Source organism: Besnoitia besnoiti, chromosome III (genome assembly GCF_002563875.1).
Source record: "Besnoitia besnoiti strain Bb-Ger1 chromosome III, whole genome shotgun sequence".
NCBI classification, from domain to species: Eukaryota; Apicomplexa; class Conoidasida; order Eucoccidiorida; family Sarcocystidae; genus Besnoitia; species Besnoitia besnoiti.
This window is the reverse complement of record NC_042358.1, coordinates 3,789,752-3,811,091: the sequence shown is the minus strand read 5'-3', so window position 1 is coordinate 3,811,091 and position 21,340 is coordinate 3,789,752. Positions and strand designations below refer to the sequence as shown.

The following is a 21,340-nucleotide window of genomic DNA, read 5'->3' as shown; positions in this document are numbered from 1 at the left end:
CTTGAGTTACAGCAACCACAGTTCTCAAGGTCGCGTTGGTGCTGACCGGAATTGAATGGACATGGAAGGTCTCTCGCGTTGTCGTGGGATGCAGTTAATTTGAGTTTGCCAAACAAATACGTACGGGCTACCGCAAAAAGAGAGCTGAACAAACACTGGTTTAAAAGCATGCAGACACGCACCCCCTACATATGATATGCAGGTGGCGTTGCGTATGGTGGTTGGGTTGCCAAGCATTAGGCAGTTGTGACACATCTCGAGGGCAAGAGTGGATCGCCTGCCTCGAGAATCGGCACCCACCTACGGGCTACCTTAAAGACCTTTCTGTTCACTTGTCACGGACGAGTCTCGCGCAGCGCTTCTCCAGCTCAGCCCCGCTTTGTGTGACACTCTCGACGACCTGATGCGGAAAAAGTCTTCACTGACAGTCCCAGTTCTCTTCTGTAGCTCAGACGGATGCGTGCCGAGTGGACAGCATACAATGGCTGGGACTTGTGGACATCTAGGTTGCACCCACAAAATCTCGGAACTTTAGTGCACCGCTCCTTGCGAAACCACCCGTATACGAAGCACAATCTGCTTTTCGTTCCGAGATGGGACCGTTTCAGCTTTAAATAGGGTGCGTGTTTTCTCAGCCTGTAGAGTTGCACTCATGATGGTACGGGGGTTTGGGTACGTATGTAGCACATATGTGTGCGTGTGGTACCGAGGAGCAGCGTCCTCTCTTTCACTATCGCACAGAAAAGTCCATTTTGAAATAAACACGTTTCCCTGCTCCATCCAGCCAGATAAAATCCCCGAGAATAGTTGAGACGGCAATGCATCACTTCATGTGCCATCAACGTGGGCCCTTACATTTGACGACACTGACGAGCACAGACGACCTGGGAAAATGTAATCTACCGGCTTCAAGACAGCTCAAGTCGTAGCTAGCTGTTGTGAGGCCACTCACCGGCCGGGTCATCTACTCCAAAGCTCCGAGCCTGGTTAATCCCCCGTGCACAGCAGATGATCCGCACGATCGTTGCCGTGGCGTGTGCCAGGCGTGCGTAGACCGTCTACTGTTTGCCATGGTCACTGGAACACGGCTTCACACCTCACGTCAAAGCATACGCCAGCAAAGACTCCTGGCTTGCATACAGGCAACGTGCAGTACTACGGCCCTGTTTTGCGAACCATTTGCAAGCTGAGTCTTGTCACCACAAGGCCGCCTACCCCTCCTGCTCGTGCACTAGCGTCCTGGCGCAGACACGCCTGGAGACATCTCCCTTCTGTGCTGTTCTCATCTGCTCTCAAGTGCTCTGTGACTCTCGCCTATATCTTCTTCTCTGCGGTCGCTGCACGCTTGTCTCTCCCTCCTGTGTGCCACTGTCCTCTACGCATGACTCCAACCGGAACACTAGTGTGGCTGTCGCGGCGCTCAGCTCAGCGGGTGGGACTGGGTCTTAGAGAGCCGCGTCTTGGACTCGCCGAGTTGCAACTCAGGCCCGCTATCTTAGAACAGTTTTGGGGGGGGGGGGGGCTCGAATTGACCGAGGCCTAGTTTCGACAGCATAGCCGAAGTGTACGAACTTGGCTGGCTCGTTACTGCTGTCGTATTTAAGCCTACCTTCTACAGCTGCGCGTAGCGCTGCAAAAATCGTGGCGTTTGCACATTGGCTGTGGCAGCGGCCGGCAGCGTCGTCACGTTTTCCTGTGATACGCACCCGTCTCATACATGTCCCATCCGATTTCCAACATGAATGTTCATGCTTCTCCCGGTGCTCCCCTCGAAGGAATTTGTGAGCCTGCTCGTATATGCGGAGCTGTTTCCTGGGACATGTCTCCAGAGCTGCAAAATCAGCTCCTCAACGAGGATGACTCTAATCTTGCAGAGGAGCCGAACAGCCTTACGAGCTTGCAACTCGACCTTCTCCAAAAGGAGGAGGATACCGCGATGTTGCAGCATTTCTTGGATGAGGAACAAAGTCAGCAGCCGCCGGGCAGTGTGGTCTGTGGGGCCATGCACAGACAAAGCGATCATGGGAGGCTCCACATGGGAGTGTTCGCAACAGCATCTAGTTCCTGTACACAAACCGGCTGACTCTCGAAGCCGCGTAGGATACGTACGTCGAGCACGAGGGCTCTAAGTTCCAGCCGCGGGCTGATCCTTATGTTGACTAGGGGATAGATTCGATGCGCGTCGCGTGCCGCCGGAGAACCTGGAGTACCGCGTTGAATCTCAGAGCGCGTGGATGTGTGTGTTTGCCCAGCGACATGTGCTCTGCTACGACGTCAACTAGCCGACCTACGGGATGAAGTAAGCAATGCCAATACCAATCCCGTGCAGTAGGAAGACACTTCTTACAGTCATGCGCGTAAACATTCAAACTCCGACTGTGCTTGGTTGGTAGCCACGCCATACCACTTTTTCGGCCGACTTACACCAAGAATACCCGGCTACCTGGTCAGACCCGGCCGCACCGTCGTTTCATAAATGTAGTGGAGTTTTGTCGTAAGCCGTGGGCAGGAGGGTAGCAGTCCACAAGACGCACACTAGGTCCGCTATGCCTCGGGCGTTCCGGCCGCCTGCTGATAACGCAACCTACCTGCGGGGGGCCTGCCGTTCGCGAATGCTGCTGGTATGCTGCTCCTGCCACGTGTCCTTGCAAGAATTAAGGACACCTGTTCTGTTCCCGTCACTTGAAGAAGCTGTGAGACCAAACATGTCGCGTCGTGAAATGCGTCTGCCTCTCCCCGTTCATTGGACACTATTCACCCATTGATGCACCCGCCTGTTTTGTTGTTGCCGAAAACTCCGTCTTGCCATACTATCCTGCTCTGGCTCCAAGCACCCCGTAGCTGGCTCTGTATTTGCTTCCAGAACGAGCGCCAGCGCAAGGAGTGCAACATGACGGCTGAGCTGTACACGAACACAGAGGTAACCGCACGGTAGAGTTACCCTTTGTGTGAGCGCGTGCTGCAAACAGGACCGCTCGACATCATGATCCATGTGTAGCGAAGCAGGGTTGACTGTCGTTACTCAGTCCATGCGCACAGCCGTTTGCAACTGTGCGCAGACGCGTTGCTACTACTATGTACAGGAACTCCGGAAACAAGTAGATGCCAATGTCTACGAGCTCACAAAAGAGAATGAAGCACTTCGAACCTCCCTGAGCCGGCACATTACTGAGGTACTGCTTGCCATTTGGCCTCAAAACGAGAAACGCTGACCGGGAAAGATACAAGCCAGCATGTGCACTGTTCTGCAGTCGCTCCCGACCTCACTGTACGGCGTCGGACACAGACTAAGGTAGTCAGCCCCGCGTTGTCGTTGGCACAGAGCTTCTGTGGCACTGTGATGACCTTTGCAGATGCGCATGCTGGAGTCGCGCGTCGCACACACGTTACTCCAAGTTGATACCAAACTGAGGTACGTATATTTACGAGAAAGCGATTCAGAGGCTATCACCGGTACTGAAGGCGCGTAAGGCATGCGTGGCTCGCGTCCTCACAGTCTCCCACTGCAGACAGAACCTCGACCACGTCATCGAGTCTCCCTGGAAACTCTCCGTGATGAGAACCTACTGAATGCCCTCTTAGCTGCTAGCCTGCTACCTCCTTTCAAAAGAAAAAGCGACTGTCAAATTCTAGCCGGCGGAAGTCATGCTAGAACCTAACGTGACAGCCATTTCGCAGAGCGTCTCGCGTTCACTGATTTGACTGCAGGGCTCTGATGGCCGAGGCGATCGCTGTCACCTGCGTGATTGCTCGGAAGTGGAGAAGCGACGACCTCCAAGCCGTGTTCGAAAAGAAGTCGCTCAGTCATCTCCAGCTGGCGCGCCTCTCGTTGATGCAGTGTGCTGATGCAGTGGAACACGCAGTGTGTTGCCACGGCAGCGACGGCGCCGAAAACGCAAAAGCCGGTGCCAGAGTACCTCGTGGCGGAGCACCAGCGCAGCGCATGCCAGGCGACGAAGGCCGCCCGCCTGCTCAACCACAGAGTGAAGAGCACCGCACCTGGATGTTTGTTTCCGAGGAAAAGCAAACTCACGATGGCGAGACGAACGACGTTCAATGCATTCCTACACATAAGGAAACTAACGCACTTGCCTTCGAAGAATGCACCCCAATGCCGAGTCTTATGACTAAAAGCTCTTCCACGCCACCAGCCGTACCGACCACGACTGTGGCAAATGCCATGGGCGTTCCCCGCAGGAAGGCTCAAACTCTTCTAGTGGGTAAGAATCTCCTTCAACGCGGGAACGATCCGCGTGCTGCTCGACCGATATTGCGCCGTGCCAACTCGGACAGTTCGCCTGCTACGCCACATCAGCAGATGCCAGGGTGGCGCTCAGCTCGTTCCACTGTGTGCCAGTGTGTTGCCAGAGATATGGAAGCTGTCGGCAGCGGAGCAGCCTCTTTCATTTCAGCCTTGCGTGTGGTTGAGGGGACCATCGCTTTCAACAGCAGACACAGCTGCAGCGGGAGCGTCAACGATGCAAAAACGAAACACGCACACATGCCAACCCATTCGTCCTTTAGCTCTGGGGGCAGTAATGGAACCAGAGCAGTTCCAGCGAAGGGTCGCCTAGCATCGCTGCGTACACAGGAATCCATCCTGAAGGAATCAATGATAAACATCCACAAGCTCCACACAGTTCAGGCGGCAACGTCCAGTAACCGAACAGCATGCAGTGCCAGCGGAGATGAGCCAGGGTTCGCGAGGAAGAATAGTCATGCTCCCGTTTCCTTCCAAGCAAGCAACAGATGCAGGGGCCCAGGGGGGGGGGCTTCATCGAAGAGGGAGACCACCACTCCGGCGGAGATACCCCTTGTTCTCCGCAACGAAGCTGGTCATTGCGAACAGGCGAACATACCGGGCAAGGACGGTGTGACATCAATGGCTTCGACGCAGGACACTGGCACCGTACCAGGATTCGCTACCGGTTGCGTAAGCACGAGTTTAACGCCGGCGTTCCCCTCACCGGACGAGAACAGCACGGACCGTATCAGTCGTGAGCGGGCTTTCTGTTCTCCGGCAACTCCTCAGTGCTGCAGTAATCCAGACGACACGCCGGCGCGCGCAAGGCGACCCGACCGCGGTCTTTTTTCTGAACAAGCAACGAAGGCAGCTGAAGAGAATCCAGATCCTCAAGTCCAACTCACACCTTTGCCTACCCCACAGCAATCTCAGCAAGGAGCAGCTAGCGTCTCAGATCAGGGATTTAAAACCAAGCCTGCGGCACCGGAAGCCAACAGGGAAAGTGGTAACGCCAGCAGTGCCCCTGATATTGGGGCTGCATACACGCCACGCGCCGCGGGTCGTACAGCGTGTGTTGCCTTAGCCACCAGAGCCGTGCGCACAGCGGCCATGCTCTGTAACGGCGTTTCTCTGACTCCCTCCGCTACCGGTAACCGGCGCGCGCTGACTCACTCGCGCAGTTCACCTCCCGAAGCGACCGCTGGCCAAAGTGAAGACTCAATAGGTAGCTGTCAGCGGCATCTGGCAAACCCGGGGCCCCAGCAAGTGTCTCCTCCTACAGTCATGCCAACCATCCAAGCGCAGCTCAGCACACGGAGCCGGCAGACCCCCGGACAGCATGGAGCACACTCTGGGTCGTCTCCGGCTGCGGTGTCCTGTCCGTTGCCGAATATTGGGTGTTTGGCTCATGAGGAATCAGAGAAAGCGGAGACAGCTGCATTGTTGCGCGGTGACTGGCCGCAGCACGACCTCGAGGACAAGTGCAGTGCAAGCCCCGAGACTCACACGACTGTCGCCCCCAGCGTTTCAACCATTGGCAGTCACCCGAGGGAGCCTCAGCCCGCAATCGTGAACTCGCTGGCAAGTGCCGCTTTATCGTTCGCCAGTATAGACGCACTTTTCCTCAGTCCCAGTGGGTCATCGACTGATGTCTCAATCGACGAATTGGAGCATTCGAGTCCCCTGCCTCGTGTAGACATGCCCCCGTCGAACACGTTTGAACCCCCATTCCCCAACGGATTGTCGCCCTGGCATGCCAGACAATGCCCTAACTCCGCGTTGTGGGCAACACCTTCACTCTGCATCGTCCCTGGGTCTTTCGCTGTTTCTTCAAACAATCCTCTTCCACCCAGTCCGAGCGGTGACCACGATCCTGCGCGCTCCCAAACCAGTGACGCAAACTCCGCGGAAGCTCTCCAAGCTTCACTGCGGCCTCCCAGCCCAAGTGAGATGCGCCCCCGTGAGACTGCTGTAGCAGCGACAGACTCCGCCAACGCCAGAGTCATTGACACCGTAACACGTGAAGCTGGTACACTACGGGAACCCGTCCGGACACGGACACGCTATCTTGACGCTGCAGACGCAGCAGTCGAATCCATCAACGGCCGACTCATCAGCACCGTAGAAAGTGAAGAGTGTACACTACGGCCGCCTGACCCAACAAAGAGCCGCCCCGATGGGGCTACTTGTATATCTGAAGACTTCGCCACACCCATCGTGCAGAGAAACGGATACCCTGATGCATGCCCACCCCGTCACGGGGAACAGAACGGGCTGCAATCCTCCACTACAGTACGTGGATCCGCTAATACACTGGAAGTAGAACCCTTTCACTGCGCCCCCACCCAACCGCTTCGCGCCTCCCACCTCGCCGCGCAAGCCAAGCATCAACTTTTCCCGCCCAATAATAGCGCCTCCGCGCCTGCTAAGGAGGTGGACCCCGGCGCACTTGATCCGCACCAACAGCCCCACACCCCGCCTGCCCGCCGCCACTGTGAAGGCCAACTCACCCCGTCCGAGAACCTGTCTACGCTCCGAGCCTCCCGTCTCCTGTCACACCCCGCGCCGCTCCCTCCTCCCGTCAATACCCGCCGCCCTTCGCCGCCTGCGGAGAGGGTCGGAGACGAGCTGACCCACGAGCTGACGCCGCCGCATCAGGAGCGCGCCCCAACGCTCGACTTGGTCTACTGGGACATGCCACCCCTGCCACTCAGCTCCACGCCGCCGCCAACGTGGTGTCTGAGTAGCAACGGGGGACCAGCCACCAATGAGAGTGCTTCGTTTCTAGGCTCCACAGGCGTAGAAGACAGTGACAGCTCCGCCCCCGACACTGCATGCCACAGTACCCCCTCGCCTGCCTATCTTCCGAATAACTTCGGATACACCCCGCCTGACCGAGCCGGCCCTGAAGACGAACTCAGCCAGCCGAACCCATCTACACTGCGCGCCAATTACGACCTCTCATACCCCGCGTCTCTCGCGCCTCCAGTCAATACCCGCCGCCCTTCGGCGGCTGCGGAGAGGGTCGGAGACGAGCTAACCCACGAGCTGACGCCGCCGCATCAGGAGCGCGCCCCAACGCCCGACTTGGTCTACTGGGAAATGCCCCCTCTCTCGCTCAGCATCACGACGCTGCCAGCATGGTTCCCGGCAAGCAGCGCGCGGCCATCCACAAACGACGCAGCGGCATGTCTCGACTCCGCCGACTTCCTCGGCAGTGACAGCAACGCTGTCCCCGGCAGCGCGTGCCACAGCACCCCCTCGGCGCCCGAGAATCCGAACAACTTCAAACCCGCCCCACCTGACCGCGCCGGCCCTGAAGACGAACTCAGCCACCATAACACGCCGACACTCCGCGCCACAGACCTGCTCTCGCGCGCCACGCCGCTCCCTCCTCCGTCGCACTCTCGCCTCTTTACCATATCCGAGGAGGACCTCACTGACCAGCTGACGCCGTCGCAACAGCAACGGACCACCCCGCCTCACGACTTGGTCTACTGGGAAATGCCACCGCTCCCACTCAGCACCACGCCGCCGCCAACCTGGTGTCTGAGTAGCAGCGGGGGACTGCCCACCAACCAGGGTTTGGCTCATTACGACTCCTCGGGCACAGTCGACAGTGTCAACCACACCGCCCCAGACGACGCGCACCACACCCGCAATTCGGCCCCCGGCCTTGCGAACAACTCTGGACTCGCCGCGCCTTCGTGCCGCCAGTCTGTGGACGAAGTAACCCAGCCGATCCTGTCTACGCTCCGAGACTCCCACCTCCTGTCACACCCCGCGCCGCTCCCTCCTGCCGTCAATACCCGCCGCCCTTCGCCGGCTGCGCAGAGGGTCACAGACGAGCTGACCCCGCCGCAACAGCAACGGACCACCCCGCCTCACGACTTGGTCTACTGGGAAATGCCACCGCTCCCACTCAGCACCACGCCGCCGCCAACGTGGTGTCTGAGTAGCAGCGGGTGGTCATCCACAAATGTCGGAGGTTCATCTGTCGACTTCGCCGGCATCCTCGGCAGTGACATCCACGCAGCCCCCCGCTCGCCCCGCCTCGGCACTGTCTCCTCGGTCGACGCGGCGAGTGAGCCAGAGCCCTGCACGCAGGCGTCGCTTCCGACGCATTATGCATTTCCAGGCATGCCCAACGGGGCTCTGGCGATACAGCGGGCGTCGACGGTTTGGTCGCCCGTTCAGCAGCTGCCCCAGAACTGCATGAGCCTTCCTCCACTTCTCACAGATCCGAGCCCCCCCCCTTCGTGGCAGCTCGCAGCCACTCAGCAGTTTCAGCGCCGCCCCGGTATTCCAATGGACTCGTCTCAAGACGTGATCCTCGACTCTCGCGTGTTTATTGGCATTCCTGCGCCGACGGTCTATTTGTCAGCATCTGCTGCGCCACATCCCGTGACGTCACGGGGACCACAAGGGGTTGAGCAGTATATTTTGTTCCACCGAGGCTGTGCCCCAGGGTAACACACGCGGCGACACATTCCAGGAACCGTGATTCGGGTGGCTGAAAATGAGGAGTCGTTTGAGGTTGCTGTATTCGAATGTCTGTTCATTCTCGGGGGAAGCTCACGAGATGCCACAGACTAGGTACTCATACATAGTGTACTGTTTTCGAGAAGGCGAACGGGACGCGACCCAGCCATCTGGCTGTAGTCCCAATGGAATGTCTGCAAGATACGGGGAAAGCGCAGGACCGAGGTCCCTGATTCCAGCTGACGGCAAGCTCTGCATGCCTCGTTTTGGCCTCGTGTCGCCTTGCACTTTCCACCTTGAAACACTAGCAGACGTCTGAGCGTCCCCTTATGTCGTATACGTCCTTGCGCAAGCCGTCCCTCTGCCAGTCCTTCCAACGCCATTTCTATGTGTACCTTTGAATCTGGAAGTTCTATGACGCCCTTTCACGCTGACCCAGATCCCTTTCGGCACTATCATGAGCACCGGCGGGGAGGCCACCTACTTGTACGCACTTTCAGCAGCAGACGACTGCAGGTAGCCGAAATGTCTTGGTCACGAAATTGGGATCCACTGATAGAAGCACTCTGCAGTGCGAAGACAATACATTGTGACATGGTCGCTCGTCATTCTTTGTTAGCCGAAGGTGATGGGATGGCCTTCAGCGAACCAGAGGCTATCACACTGGCACTATCTCCCAAAACTGCTCCGCAGGCGTGCTTGTTTGCGAAGCTCATTACCGTTCGTCCGCGCCCGCTGAGCATGGACGGCAAACAGGCTTGACGGTGTTTTCGCGTGGAGTCGACGTTCTATCGAGGAAGATATATGTCTGTGGTTCGACGGGGACGACATGCAGCACGTTGGCCTCATCTCGCGGGCAGCCGTGGTGACTCCGCGTTCGTGTCCTGGGCAGCGAAGCAAATGGCATGGGCCTCTCTGACTGGCTTATTCCACATGCAGCATCATCCATTGAATGGTGGAAGGAGCGTTCATATGGTTTGAAGGGTCTTCTGGAGAGCTCCTATGCATTAACTGCTGCACTGAGCGAAATGCAGACTCTACGGGGGAGGGAGCGTGATGGAAATAGATACACGCGGCGGGAAATTGGACAGGGTGAACATACTGCGAACACGGATCGCAGTCACCGGGCACAGCTGCGGCAAATAACTGCTGCGTTGCTGTCTTTCCAGTCGAGGCTGGCCCGTATCTGGATTAAACGTGAAATCGGCATATTCCCGCACGTCTGTTCCTGAACGCCACTACGGCCTCTTTGAGCAAAGGCAAATTCGGACGCTACATCCCGTCATGACGTATGTTCTGACGCAGATGGGAAAGTTTCCGGTGTGCAGGTATTCGAGCTCCCCCCGCCACCCTTGAGAATCGCTCAGGCTTCAATACGCCGTGTCACCGGGGCGCGACTACCGCAGGCTACACAGCGGGTTCTTCTGAATACTCCGCAATCAGTGCAAGTGTCTACTACTTGGGGAGCCGAGCGGTTCTTGAGGTTGCTGCTTGGCTGCAATTTCTGCTTCGCAGAGGGCTCGTATCATATACTCTGCGACACTAAAGTAATTGAGCGTCACCTAGGTTTTACACACCTGTGCATCCGGAATAGCAATGTGTGTGCTATGTCTTTGAATAATTCAGCGGACAGTAGAAAAGTACCCTCGGCAGTTGCACATCGTCGTGGTCACGTGTTTGCCGCTGCCTCATCGGAGAAGCGTATGAGGGACCGGCCAAGAATCCATTGACTCTTGTCTGAAAATCCATGATCCTAAAGCGGCCTATGATCGCTAGTTCGCGCGTTGTCTGGACTTCCGCGATTGATAGTGGTTCATTATGCGCGTAGGATGCTGATTTGCGTCGGTGGCTGGGACGGCTGAGTGCCGAGCGGACTGCATACAGTGGCTGGAACTTGTAGACATCTAGTTTGCACCCACGAAAACTCGAAACTCCACGGTACCCCTCCTCGCGAAAACACCCGATTCCGGAACATAACGTGCTTTTCGCGCCGGGAGGTGACCGTTTCAGCTTTAAATAGTGTGCGTGTTTTCTCAGCCTGTCGAGCTGCACTCATGATGGTGCGGGGGTTTGGGTATGTATGTATCACATACGTGTGCGTGAGGTATGAGGTACCGAGCAGCCTCCTCTCTTTCCGTATCGCTCAGGAAAGCCCATTTGAAACAAACACTTTTACTTGTTTCATCCATCATGAGGTAGTATCTCTAGTTCGCTCACGAGCAGCTAAGCGCTACCTACTGCGTCAACTGTCTCACACCGCGTGCGGGCGCATTCACGGCGTCGTTTCCTGACACACGTCTAAAAATGAATGAAGCGGGGCCAGGCAACTGACTCAGAGTATAGCTTGAAATGGCGTTGCGTTTGTTGCGAAGAAGCATGCATACCGAAGCATGCCTACAAGCCGCGTCTTCGGCATCCTGGTGCATGAAGGGGCTCTTTCTGAGCGGCGAAAGGTTGGTTGTCTGCTGCCTGACCCTGAAAGATGCCGGTAAGTGGCTCTCCTCCATGTAGAACTCTCAGATGTATCATCAAAGAAAAAAGATAATCGCGGGTTTCCCTAGCCGTGCAGCACGAAATAGTCATGGCATTTAGTAAAAAGATCTCGAGCCTTTCCCCGCGCGCCTGCAGACCCCCTTTCCCAATTTCCAAGAGCGAATCTAGGCCGGTCAGCTCAAGGGCCTGGCAAGCTGAAGCCCCCGACATAGGCTGATCCAGACGATATCAAAGTTGACACCCGGGAAAGCCAGGTTCTCAGTGCTCTCCAGTGGGATGCCACGAACGACCTAAAAGATGTCGGGGCTATCAGGATAACCGCCCTCGGACTTCGCCTCCCAGTAACCTCCCTGTAGCGTAAAACATACGCACACAGGTCAGATTACGATTTAGGGTTTATCTGCCGACCAGGAGCAAACGCTAGGTTCATTTGAAGCGTGGGGAAACGCGTGTGGCACCCGTCAGGGCTCCGCTTCGTTTTCTGTCTAGATGGGAGATTCACGTCCTTAGATCCTAGCTGCGTGTACGACGCTCCTCCTTCCCTAGAGAACAAGCAGATGTTCACTGGAACGCAACTCAGGACGATGCACGACATTTCTGGGAGCCTTCACGCATGTCGTGTTCTCTCAAGGCGTATGGAGCTGCGGCTTCTCACTAAGCAAAGCAGCACGCTTCAAGCCTCTCGCTCACAAGATAGCAGGTACCGTAGCCACACCGGCATTCCCAGAGACAAACATGTGCCGTTTCACTGGTAAGAAAGGGCTCAGCGCAGCACAGCCCGAGATGATGCTCTCACCGACGCTTCCGTGCCTGAATCAACCGGCTACGGTTTCTAGTTACCTTATACAGCCAGGCGGGCTCGTGCGTAATGGTGTCTTGTCCCTTTGAAAACCAGAGAGGGTCGTAGTCTTCTTCGCCTCGCGGTCGGAGCCGCGCAGCACTTCTGAAAAGGGCATTGGCAAGTTCAAAGGCGACAGTACACAGCGGACAAACATATTCGTCTTTGCTTCTAGAGAGCACCCCGCATACCTGCTGCATGTGCCTGCAGACGGCTCAGGGCAAAAGTAGACACATTGTCATTAAATCTGTGTAGGAGGCACCTACCTCTGTTTTTCTTCCAGTCGCGTCTTCTCCTCAACCGCCTCTTCCACCCGGCCCTCTTCGTAGAGCTTCTGGTCGGGGCGGAATCGCGAATCCGTAGGCGCGATAACTGCGCCCTTTGCAGGGTCATACTCGTCGGTAAGTTCGTTCAGCTCCATCGTAAGATTTCTACGTGAACAGCATGCATACGCATCAAAACTCGTACGAAGCGAATCAGAGGTCGCGTCTTCGCTTCAGGCTGATGCATGTGATTAACCAAACTCCGTCGAGTTACAGGCTTTCCTTTTCACCACCAGAACCCTGGAAAGAAGTCCTCACAGTTGGGGGTAGGCAACGCCGGATGCAGACTGGCAGCGTGCATGGCCCTGGCGAACTTTCCTGCTTATGAGGGGGCAAGCGGATCGCAGAAAGACACCGCAGCCTTTACATGCCTGTCTCTGCAGGGCAGGAAACCTACCCGAAGCCGTAGTACGCATCGGAGTGCGCAGGTCGAACCGCAGGGCGCCATATCAACCGTCGCGAGCCCTCAATCACAGGAATCGTTTCCCAGAAGCCTGAGGTCGCGGCACAGCGGAACGTGAAAAACGCGCATGCATGGGCCTGAGCGGGGAAGCGGCGTGCTTCACAGGAGCAAGACGACGCTGCCAGGCGCGTCCAAACAAGCACATGCACCTCTTCCCTGCTTTCGAGACAGTCGACTGCCGCCTCCCCTCCAACCCCCCCCCCCTCTTTGCTCTCCTCGCGAGCATCGCTTGTCGTTCTGCACACGCAAATCAACCGCGGTCGTCACGGTTTTTTGCGGCTCGGTTGCTGTCTGTCCTCAAGCTGCTGTCTCACCCTGAACGAGCTGCTGGAGTTTGTTGTCGGGGCTATCGGACGGGGGAGGGCCCTCGGAGCGCCAGTATTCCTTCATCGAAGACGCGGGCACGGGCTTGGGCGCGTTGGGAGGCAAGCGGCTCTGCCGGTATTCCTCGACGTACAGAGCGTGCGACCAGCTGCCGGAGAGGCGGTAAATTGGGCGACCTTCCGCCGTGAACACGATCGCTCGGATCATGTGAATGGCCTTGTCCAACCTGAAGAGAAGCACTCCACCATGGAGGAATACTCATATCGTCGCGTGCAGGAAGCAGACGACTGGCGACCGCCCGAGTACGAGCCAGATCACCACCCAAGCAAAAAGGGTACTCCTTCCCCATCTGAGCTGGCAGAGGTGACGCCACCACTTGCTCTGCAGGAACACATCTCGCACTGAAGCGCCGGATCCTCACCAGCCCTTGCGTAGAAATTGGATGATGCTGTAGTCGCCCTTTGTCTGGTTTTGAATGAGCGTCGTGCCGTCGCTGCAGAGTGTTAGTTAGACAGACCAGATGAGAAATCAGACATACCCACGAATCAGGGTACACATGGCGAGCAAGTGCATGCAGTAGCCGCACGATGAGCACCTCAGCAAGCCGACAGATGAGTAGTCTACGCGGACACGTGGGCCCAGGTGGCTGTGCCCATAGGTTCGGTTCGGCGTGCACTTCTACATCTTTGCAAGGTACAGACGCACATGTGTATGTACATATGTACATGCATATGCGAATATATATGCATATATACATGTTTAGGTATACACGCAGAAGAGTGCTTTGCCGAGGGCTCCGACTTACAGTTCTGCCCAGAGCTTCCCCCAGATGACGTTGTGGACGAGAAGCTTGACGCGGCGGTAGGTGTAGTGGTCGTCGACCGCGGGAAGCACAAGGTGCACAGTGCCGGGCGTCGTGACTTCAAGAGACTTCCCAGTGAAGCGATTCCGCACCGCGACGTCGCCCCAGCAGAGGAAGCGGTCATTGGAGACGTGGTAAGCCGTTCGGGGCGGATGGTGCCCGACCTGCGCATATTGCGCAAACAAAACACGACAGCACAAGCGAAACTTGACCGAAACTGCAGCTCACGGTGATGTCCAAAAAAGAGCCTTCTGAACAGAGCGACGAACGACGCGAAGCACCTCCGGCGTAGGCCGGGGAAACCCCCGGGTAGCGCGTCAGACATAAGATAGCGGATGCAGCTCCGGAGAAACAAGCAAGCGCTTCGGGAAAAATCCAGCGCTTGCAGCGACGACGGACAAGGCGTGAAACTCCCTCAGGCGGGCGACACACCCCAGAGGACTCTGGGGGTGAAGAATGCAAGCAGAGAAGAGGAACCACAAATTGAGACACTGCCAGACCGATGGAACCAGCGAACATATTACACGGACATCCGGACACAAATGCGAAAAGGCGTGGAAACTTCAGAGTAATCGACAGACGCTAGATCCATTAGGAGGCGAGATTCATGACACAAACAGATCGAGAAAAAACCGAGACGCTGGAAGGACCAGCAATAAGAAAAATATGTGCAGGAGACCGAGAAAACGTCGTAAAAGCGAAGAAGATAAAGGACGATTAGCCGGTTGTTTAATAGGGACAAGAAACGACAAACCTGCTCTGCAATAAAATTGTATCCTCGGTGCGTAAACTCGAAGGTCTCTCCGAGAAGCGGGTTGAAGGGCTTGTATGTCCTGCAGGGGAGACAGAACAGCTTCACGGTGGCAACTGCATGAATACTGGATGCGTCGGAGAAGACAAATGCCGACAGACGACAGCATCTGGACGCGCCAGTAATGTCATTGTCAGCTGCCCCGTATCTACAGCTTTTCCATTTCCATGCTCCAGGGTCATGCCGGCTCTCGTCTTCGCATTCTTTCTCGAACATAGATTTGAAAAAAATCCAAAGAGTCATCACCCTCTCTGCTGCTGCCCAGCAGATCCATGCAGCTTCTGCTGTTTGTGAATTGCATCCTCTCGCTCACGTCACGGCTCGTGGCACGAGGGCTTCGACTCTTCCGCTGTTGCTGGTTTCCGTCGCTCGCTTTCCTCAGCATCGAGCGGCTCTGTGGGAAGGACTGTTCTCTCTTACCGGCCGGTGGCGGAGGCGTACGGCGTGATCGCGAAGAGAGTCACTAGGAGCATGCGATCCACGCTATCAGGGAAAAGCGGCGCCTGCGCAGATGTCGCGGAAGACCGAAAAAAACAAGTAGCGAGAAATGCGTGCTTACGAAAAAATACTCAGTGTACACTTATCCGCATGCATACCAAAGCGACCCGTGCGCCGTTCGGGTGAACTGCTGAAGCCATCCGCGGACAGCACAAGCCGAGAGCATATTTTCGGCATATTTGTTAGCACACCCCCCAAACGCGCCGTGCGCTTCTCGTCTGCCGCACAGATAAACGTCTCTATGATGCATACGTCTACCGCTGAATATAATTATGTGAAAAAGGAAGTGCGACTCTCCTACTTCCCTTGGCTGCCTCAAGACTCACGGCATGCACGATGTCGGCGTACTGGAAGTCCTCAAGAAGCCTTTGGAGAAACGAAGTGGGTTCGTTGAAGTAGACGGGCATGCTGATGCGACTTAAATCTTTGCCAATGCAGTCCTTTAGAATCGACCAGAGGCCGACCTGGGGCAAAAAGCGGAGAAACATCAACACCAAGCTGGCATCGCTTCCCTCCTGCTGCGCATGCAGGACATCCGTGTATACGAAGCTGCCCTCCCTTTCCCCTTCACTCCGAGCTGAGTGCTCGCATCTCCTCCTCGACGACCCTGTATGAGCACCGCGTTGTCCGTAAGAAAGCGATTCCTCGCGACGTTGGGCTAGTGATGGCGAGAACGAGATCCCCTCCTCCTGTCGGCGGCCTGTATACTGTGCTCTTGGTTTTTCCGGCTCCACATCCTGGCCTTTCTGGCTCCACGTTCCCGAGGACTGCCGTCGGCCCCTCTGCGCTTCGCCATTTTGCTTCAGGTTAGACTCTCCCGCCGTCCTCCCCTACTCTCCCTCTTTCCTCTCTTGCCTTCCCTCGCTGCTGTTCGCTTCTTCTTTTTCAGAAATCGCTCCACCAGTTCCAGTTTCATTCCGCTTTTCTACCTTGAACTCCGTCCTCGGTTTCGCGAGCGCAGTGCGTCGGTGCGGCATGGCGCCTCCGAGGCGGCCAGCGGTGGCTTCGAGGAACTTCAGGACAGGCGGGTGCTCAGAAGGAAAGAGCAGAGACAAGGCGTAGCACGCCGGCGAAGCAACAGGGAGCAGCGAGGTCTCAGGCGCCTTCTCCTTCTTGACTCTTCCTTGCGCACCTTCCGCGCCCGCCGCCGCAGAGGCGGCTACAGCAGAAGACGTTGCCGCTGAACAGGAGACAGCGCAGACAAACCCGACCAAAGGCGCGTCCAGAAAGACTGTGTGGGGGGACGCGAAGCCAGAGTCAGAGTCTGGACAAAAGGATCAGAACGTGGGAAATGCAAATGTGGCAACAGGTGACAGGAAAACTGAAAGTGGACGCGAAGCGATTCATGAGCTGCCGAATTGACCACGCATGAAAGGAACGGAGAAATCCCACCCGAGCGAAGGGCCGTCACAGCAAAAGGGGCCGCGTGTCCAGTCACGACACCAACAGCGAGAAGAGAGCCGACGAAGTCTTCCGCCGCTAGCAACACCAGGCAAAGGGGAGAGTGGTGCTACGGCACCGTTCAACTGCATACGTCTCTGCCCACTTCCCCGTCGCCGGGCTTCGCTACAGAGAGCGCGGCCGCCAGGAGACTGTAGCTCCGCCCCGGATCCTGCTCACCAGGCTCCTCGGGTCTCTGGGGCACCGCAGGTGGGGGCGGAAGGTCTTCGGGGGCAGGATAAGCCTGAGAGCCAAGAGACTCCGACTGCGAGGCGATGAAAGAGCTCACTACGCAGCCACAGCGCAGAGGCTCGCACACGAATCTGTGTCACATCATCTCCGAGGCTTCTCAAGAGACTTGACCGAGTTCGCTTGTCTGTCCACTGACATGGTCACTGCCCGTGCCCTACACACGCATACACCAAGTTGAAGAAATGCACGGAGAAGGACGAACTCAGGCGCACGTGCCAATAGGAACTGCAGGACGCACTCGTGTGTAATATATATATGGAAAGAGAGAGAATGCTTGGTGTGCGCGTGAGCCCTTGGCAGGCCCCTCACCTCCTGATCCTCACACTCGAAGAATTCCACGTCGTCGTCTTCGTCGTCTTCCTCTCCAGAGCTCGAGGACAACTGGTGATCTGTTTCCAAGACCCCGCCCGGCCCTGCGCGCCTCCCGAGGCCTTCGCCTCCGCGACCCGCCGGCGCGCCCGCGCCCGTGGCGAGCGCGGAGCCTCCTGCCGCCGCCATGCCACCGCCCGCGCTCTGGGCTCCTTCAGGCAAAGTCCCCAACGCCAAGATCCGTTGCTGGGTCTGAGTGGACACGCAAGGCGCACCGGAGAGGCGATGCATAGGGCAGAGATCAGCAGAAGAGAGATAATGCAAGACACGCGTTGACAGAACTGTCCGTAGACATGGCGAGGCCGCATCATTCGGTGCACGTAGCTTCACGGAGTACGTGTACACACATTCACGCGGCTAGAAGTCAACCTATATTGTGCGCCGAGCAAAAACGAGCGCTGGCAGCCAGCCCCTGGGCGGGAATATTCAGAATACCTTCTCGAGCTTGTAGTTCTGCTTCGCCATCGATCTGAGCGACTTCTCAAGCTGGCGTCTCTGCGAATTCTCCTCCGCAAGGAGCGCCTCAGTTGTGCTGAAGTGCCGCTCAACAGTCAGCTGTAGGCTGTCAATCTTCTGCAGCAACGCAACGAGCTGCCGCTTCAGCTCATGCGCGCCAGGGCCGTTCGCATCTGAGAGCACACGCCACGAGCAGTCCAAAGCATCGAATGTGTTTGACGTGAAGATCAAGCGTGTCCGCATGCAGCAGGCACGCGCTACCCAGATGCACATAAAAGTAGACCGAGAGACATAGATGCACACAGAGAATTGCGGACGCATATTCCAGTGGGGTGAGGCGCTCGATGCACATAAGGACAGCAACACGGGTACTGTTTCTCGCGGCGGACAAAATAGTGAGAGTCACTTCACTCGAGAGGGCACGGTCGTAGCTTACTGCTGAGGATCGCGCCAACTTCCTTCAGCGCGCCTGCTTGTAGAGCGCGGATCTCCGCACTGGTTGCCTGCAGACAAAACAACGAAAGAAAAAACGATATTCGTGGTCGACGAAGCCACTTTTCGCAGAGCAAGTGCGGTTCGTCCGAACCCAGAACCGGAGGGCTAAGTCGGGGGACGGCTTGGGAGCAAAGCTCCACGGGCTGCGTATGCAAGCTTTTTACCTGCACTTGCTGTCGAGATGCAATAACATTTTCGAGGAGAAGCACCAGAGGGCTGCCTTCTTTGCCCAGCCACTCAAGAGAGGCTGAGCTTCCGCCGGCCGACTGCGGCGACGAGGGGGACGCAGCACCTGTTGCCGTCGCGCCGCCGCCGGCGCCTGGCTCCTTCGGCGCCGCCGCAGCGCCGCCTGCGGTCGTGGCGCCCAAGGCGCCGAGTCCCTCGGCGGAGGAGCTCCCAGGAGGTGCGATGGAGAGGGATGAGGAACTAGGCGAAGACGCCAGTAAAGAACCCCGCAGTTTGCTAGAGGCGTACGCAGCTGCGTAGTTCACGCCCGACGCCACCGCCCCCGCAAGCGCGCCAGCCATGCTGCTGGTCGAAGAAGACAGAAAGGACGAAGACCCGCTCGGGGATAACTCTTGAGATGACACAGAGACCGAAGAAGTCCCAGCAGGGCGTGAAGACGACGGGGGAGAGGACGTCGCGGACGATACAGGAAGCGCCGCCGTCGAGGGAGCAGAGTCAGGAGACGATGCTGGCAGGCTGCAGAAAAGCGCAAGCCAGTGGTAGGCATCCGGTCGTTGAGCGTGACTCGTAATCACGGATGATCAACGAGTGCCCTTCAAATAACTCCTTACGCCCCTCTCCCCTGCTCTCCCCTCCTCTCCCCCCCGCCTGCCCTCCCTCGGAGAAGCCTGGTTCCTCACCTGCCGTCGCTCGGTCTAGCCTTCCGCTCGTGGGGCGGCCCCGCCGTCGCCCGGTCTGGCGGCCCGGGGCCGTCGCGGGAGGGGCGCGATCCTGCTTTCTCGCTCTTGTCGGCGGCCGCGAAGGAGGAAGACGACAGCGAAGAAAGAGGAAACGACGGGTTGCGAGTGCAGTTGAGGAGCGCGCGCTGCGCCTGCTTGAAGGCCGCATACCAGAGCTGTTTCTCTTCGAGCGTCTCCGTGCGCAGGTACAGCGTCTGCTGGTCCACAACCTCAACTTCAAATCTCACCGGGTCGTCTGCAGCGCGACGCACAGACAGGCAGGAGCGGCGAAGGAAACCCGGACGAAATCGGCACCAGATGACACGCAGCAGACCGGCAACATCCGGCGTGCGGCGACTCGCTTTCGCGGCCGTAAAAAAGTATAGGAGGATACCCTTCGCGGCTCAGCGGCGCCCGTGCGCACTACGAAACTTGCGCGGTCTTTGCTGCGCCTGGAGGGGGCGCTGTGGACTTACGAGGGCAGAGGCGAATGACGCACTGGTTGAGCATGAACACCTCCTTTGGCGGTGCGTTCTTCTGCACAGAGTACTTGAAGAGTCCTGGCATCACGTAGAAGTACCTCGGCCGCCAACTCGACACCAGATTGGTCCACTTTTGCAGCCAGCCTTGCTGAATGACGCTGTTTAGGAACTTGGACGAGGAATGCGGCAACGCGTGCGATCCGCTGCGCGCCAGCGAGCTGCCGTCTGCCCGTCTCGCCAGCGTCTGCGAACCCGCTGGCCTCTGGCCTGCCTGCGTTCCGCTCGGGCCCCGGCGCGGCGGCGAGGAAGAGGAAGTCGCGGACCGCGAGGGCGAGGAGGAGGAGGACGACGCGCGCAGGAGGCGACTGCTGCGTGGGCCCGTCATGCTCATCGAGTGCTGCCGCCTCGTGTCCGCTATGAACGCCGATGTGAGCGGCGTCGCAGTCAATGCCTCGGCAGCCATGGCGGCTGACGGAGGGGTCGGCGAGGCGGAAGACGAAGGAGAGGCGGGCGCACGCATGACGGAGGACAGCGGAGAAGGCTGAGGCGGCGAGGCAGCGCGCGGAGACGACGGCGAGGGCGGCTGAAGAGACGAAGCAGCGTGCGTAGGCGACGAAGACTGCGGGGGAGCGGACGACTGAGAGGCGCTTCCGGAGGAGGACGGGCAGCACGGCGCCGCCGTGCCTGTCTCAGGGGCATCCGGACGAGCCGGCGAAGGAGGGGTCTGGGGACGCCAGAGAGCTGACGCCTGCAGACGGAAAACAGACGCAACAAGGCAGCAATGTTGGAAAGCCAAATGCTGCCGAGCAAACGGGCAAGCGTGGGTCCTTCGTCGAGTGGGCCACAATGTGTGACACGCCTTCAACCTGTCTGTGGCAGACACCGGCCTGTCGCACACGATGACCGGTAGCAGCGAGCTGTCAACTTAAGATCCTCGAAAACAGTTTCGAGGACTCTGCACGCTTGCGGCGCGGTGCGCAAACATACCGAGCGTGCTTCTCCCACCACCACGTGTACTCTAGTATTCTCAACATACACCTCGCCATGCCGGCGTGCGCAAGGAACAGCACTTATGTGTGGTAGGATCGTCCAAGCATACCACCCCTGGGGATTGTCTCTTAGAGTTTGCACTATGCATGTTCTCAACGGCCTTACCTGTCCCCGAAGCGCTCCTCCTTTGCTGCTCGCCGCCGGCGGAGAGAGGGAGAGCTCGGGGCGACTTGCGGATAACCATGAGTCGTGCTCCATCCGCACCTCTCCTGCTCTTGGGCTGCCGCGTTCGCTTCCCTCCCTCATTTCGCGATTCGAATGCCTGCCTACCAATTCCCCTTCCTGTGGTCCTCCGCCTCGCTCTTTTCTCCCCGTGTGCGGCCCCCGGCCTGGAGGCGGAGGGGGCGGGGGGGCGGAGGGACGCGAGAGAAAGCTGAAGATGAAGAAGACACAGCGGCAGCCGACGCGGAAGCTGGAGAGACTGCAGGACAAGTCGAACAAGCAGAGACACTGTTTGAGGGCTCAGCGCTGTCAGGCGGCCGAGGAGACGCACTGCCTCTTCCTCCCCTTCCGTGAGGCCCGCGTGCGGGAGCCATAGTTCAGAATCTCGCTGA

The 21,340-nt window shown here is 57.8% G+C and overlaps 2 protein-coding genes across 2 annotated transcripts; one reads left to right on the top strand and one right to left on the bottom strand.

The window, feature by feature from the left end:
- Positions 1–1,738: 1,738 nt before the first annotated feature.
- On the top strand, positions 1,739–8,716 carry BESB_048120 (uncharacterized protein; the record flags this gene model as incomplete). Its single annotated transcript, XM_029363263.1, has 5 exons — positions 1,739–1,967; positions 2,253–2,299; positions 2,864–2,920; positions 3,354–3,412; positions 3,709–8,716. 5 exons carry the CDS (start codon positions 1,739–1,741, stop codon positions 8,714–8,716), a joined length of 5,400 nt encoding a protein of 1,799 aa, XP_029220629.1.
- A 2,792-nt stretch (positions 8,717–11,508) lies between these two features.
- Positions 11,509–20,984, bottom strand: BESB_048110 (Oxysterol-binding protein; the record flags this gene model as incomplete). The annotated part of the gene is made up of 19 exons (XM_029363262.1): positions 11,509–11,568; positions 12,059–12,161; positions 12,323–12,487; positions 12,777–12,873; positions 13,157–13,392; positions 13,588–13,659; positions 13,972–14,192; positions 14,783–14,861; positions 15,260–15,342; positions 15,664–15,801; positions 16,267–16,517; positions 16,958–17,021; positions 17,339–17,590; positions 17,834–18,027; positions 18,291–18,357; positions 18,514–19,051; positions 19,216–19,510; positions 19,731–20,484; positions 20,892–20,984. The coding sequence occupies 19 exons, from the start codon at positions 20,982–20,984 to the stop codon at positions 11,509–11,511; spliced, it is 3,762 nt and encodes a 1,253-aa protein (XP_029220628.1).
- Positions 20,985–21,340: the final 356 nt, after the last annotated feature.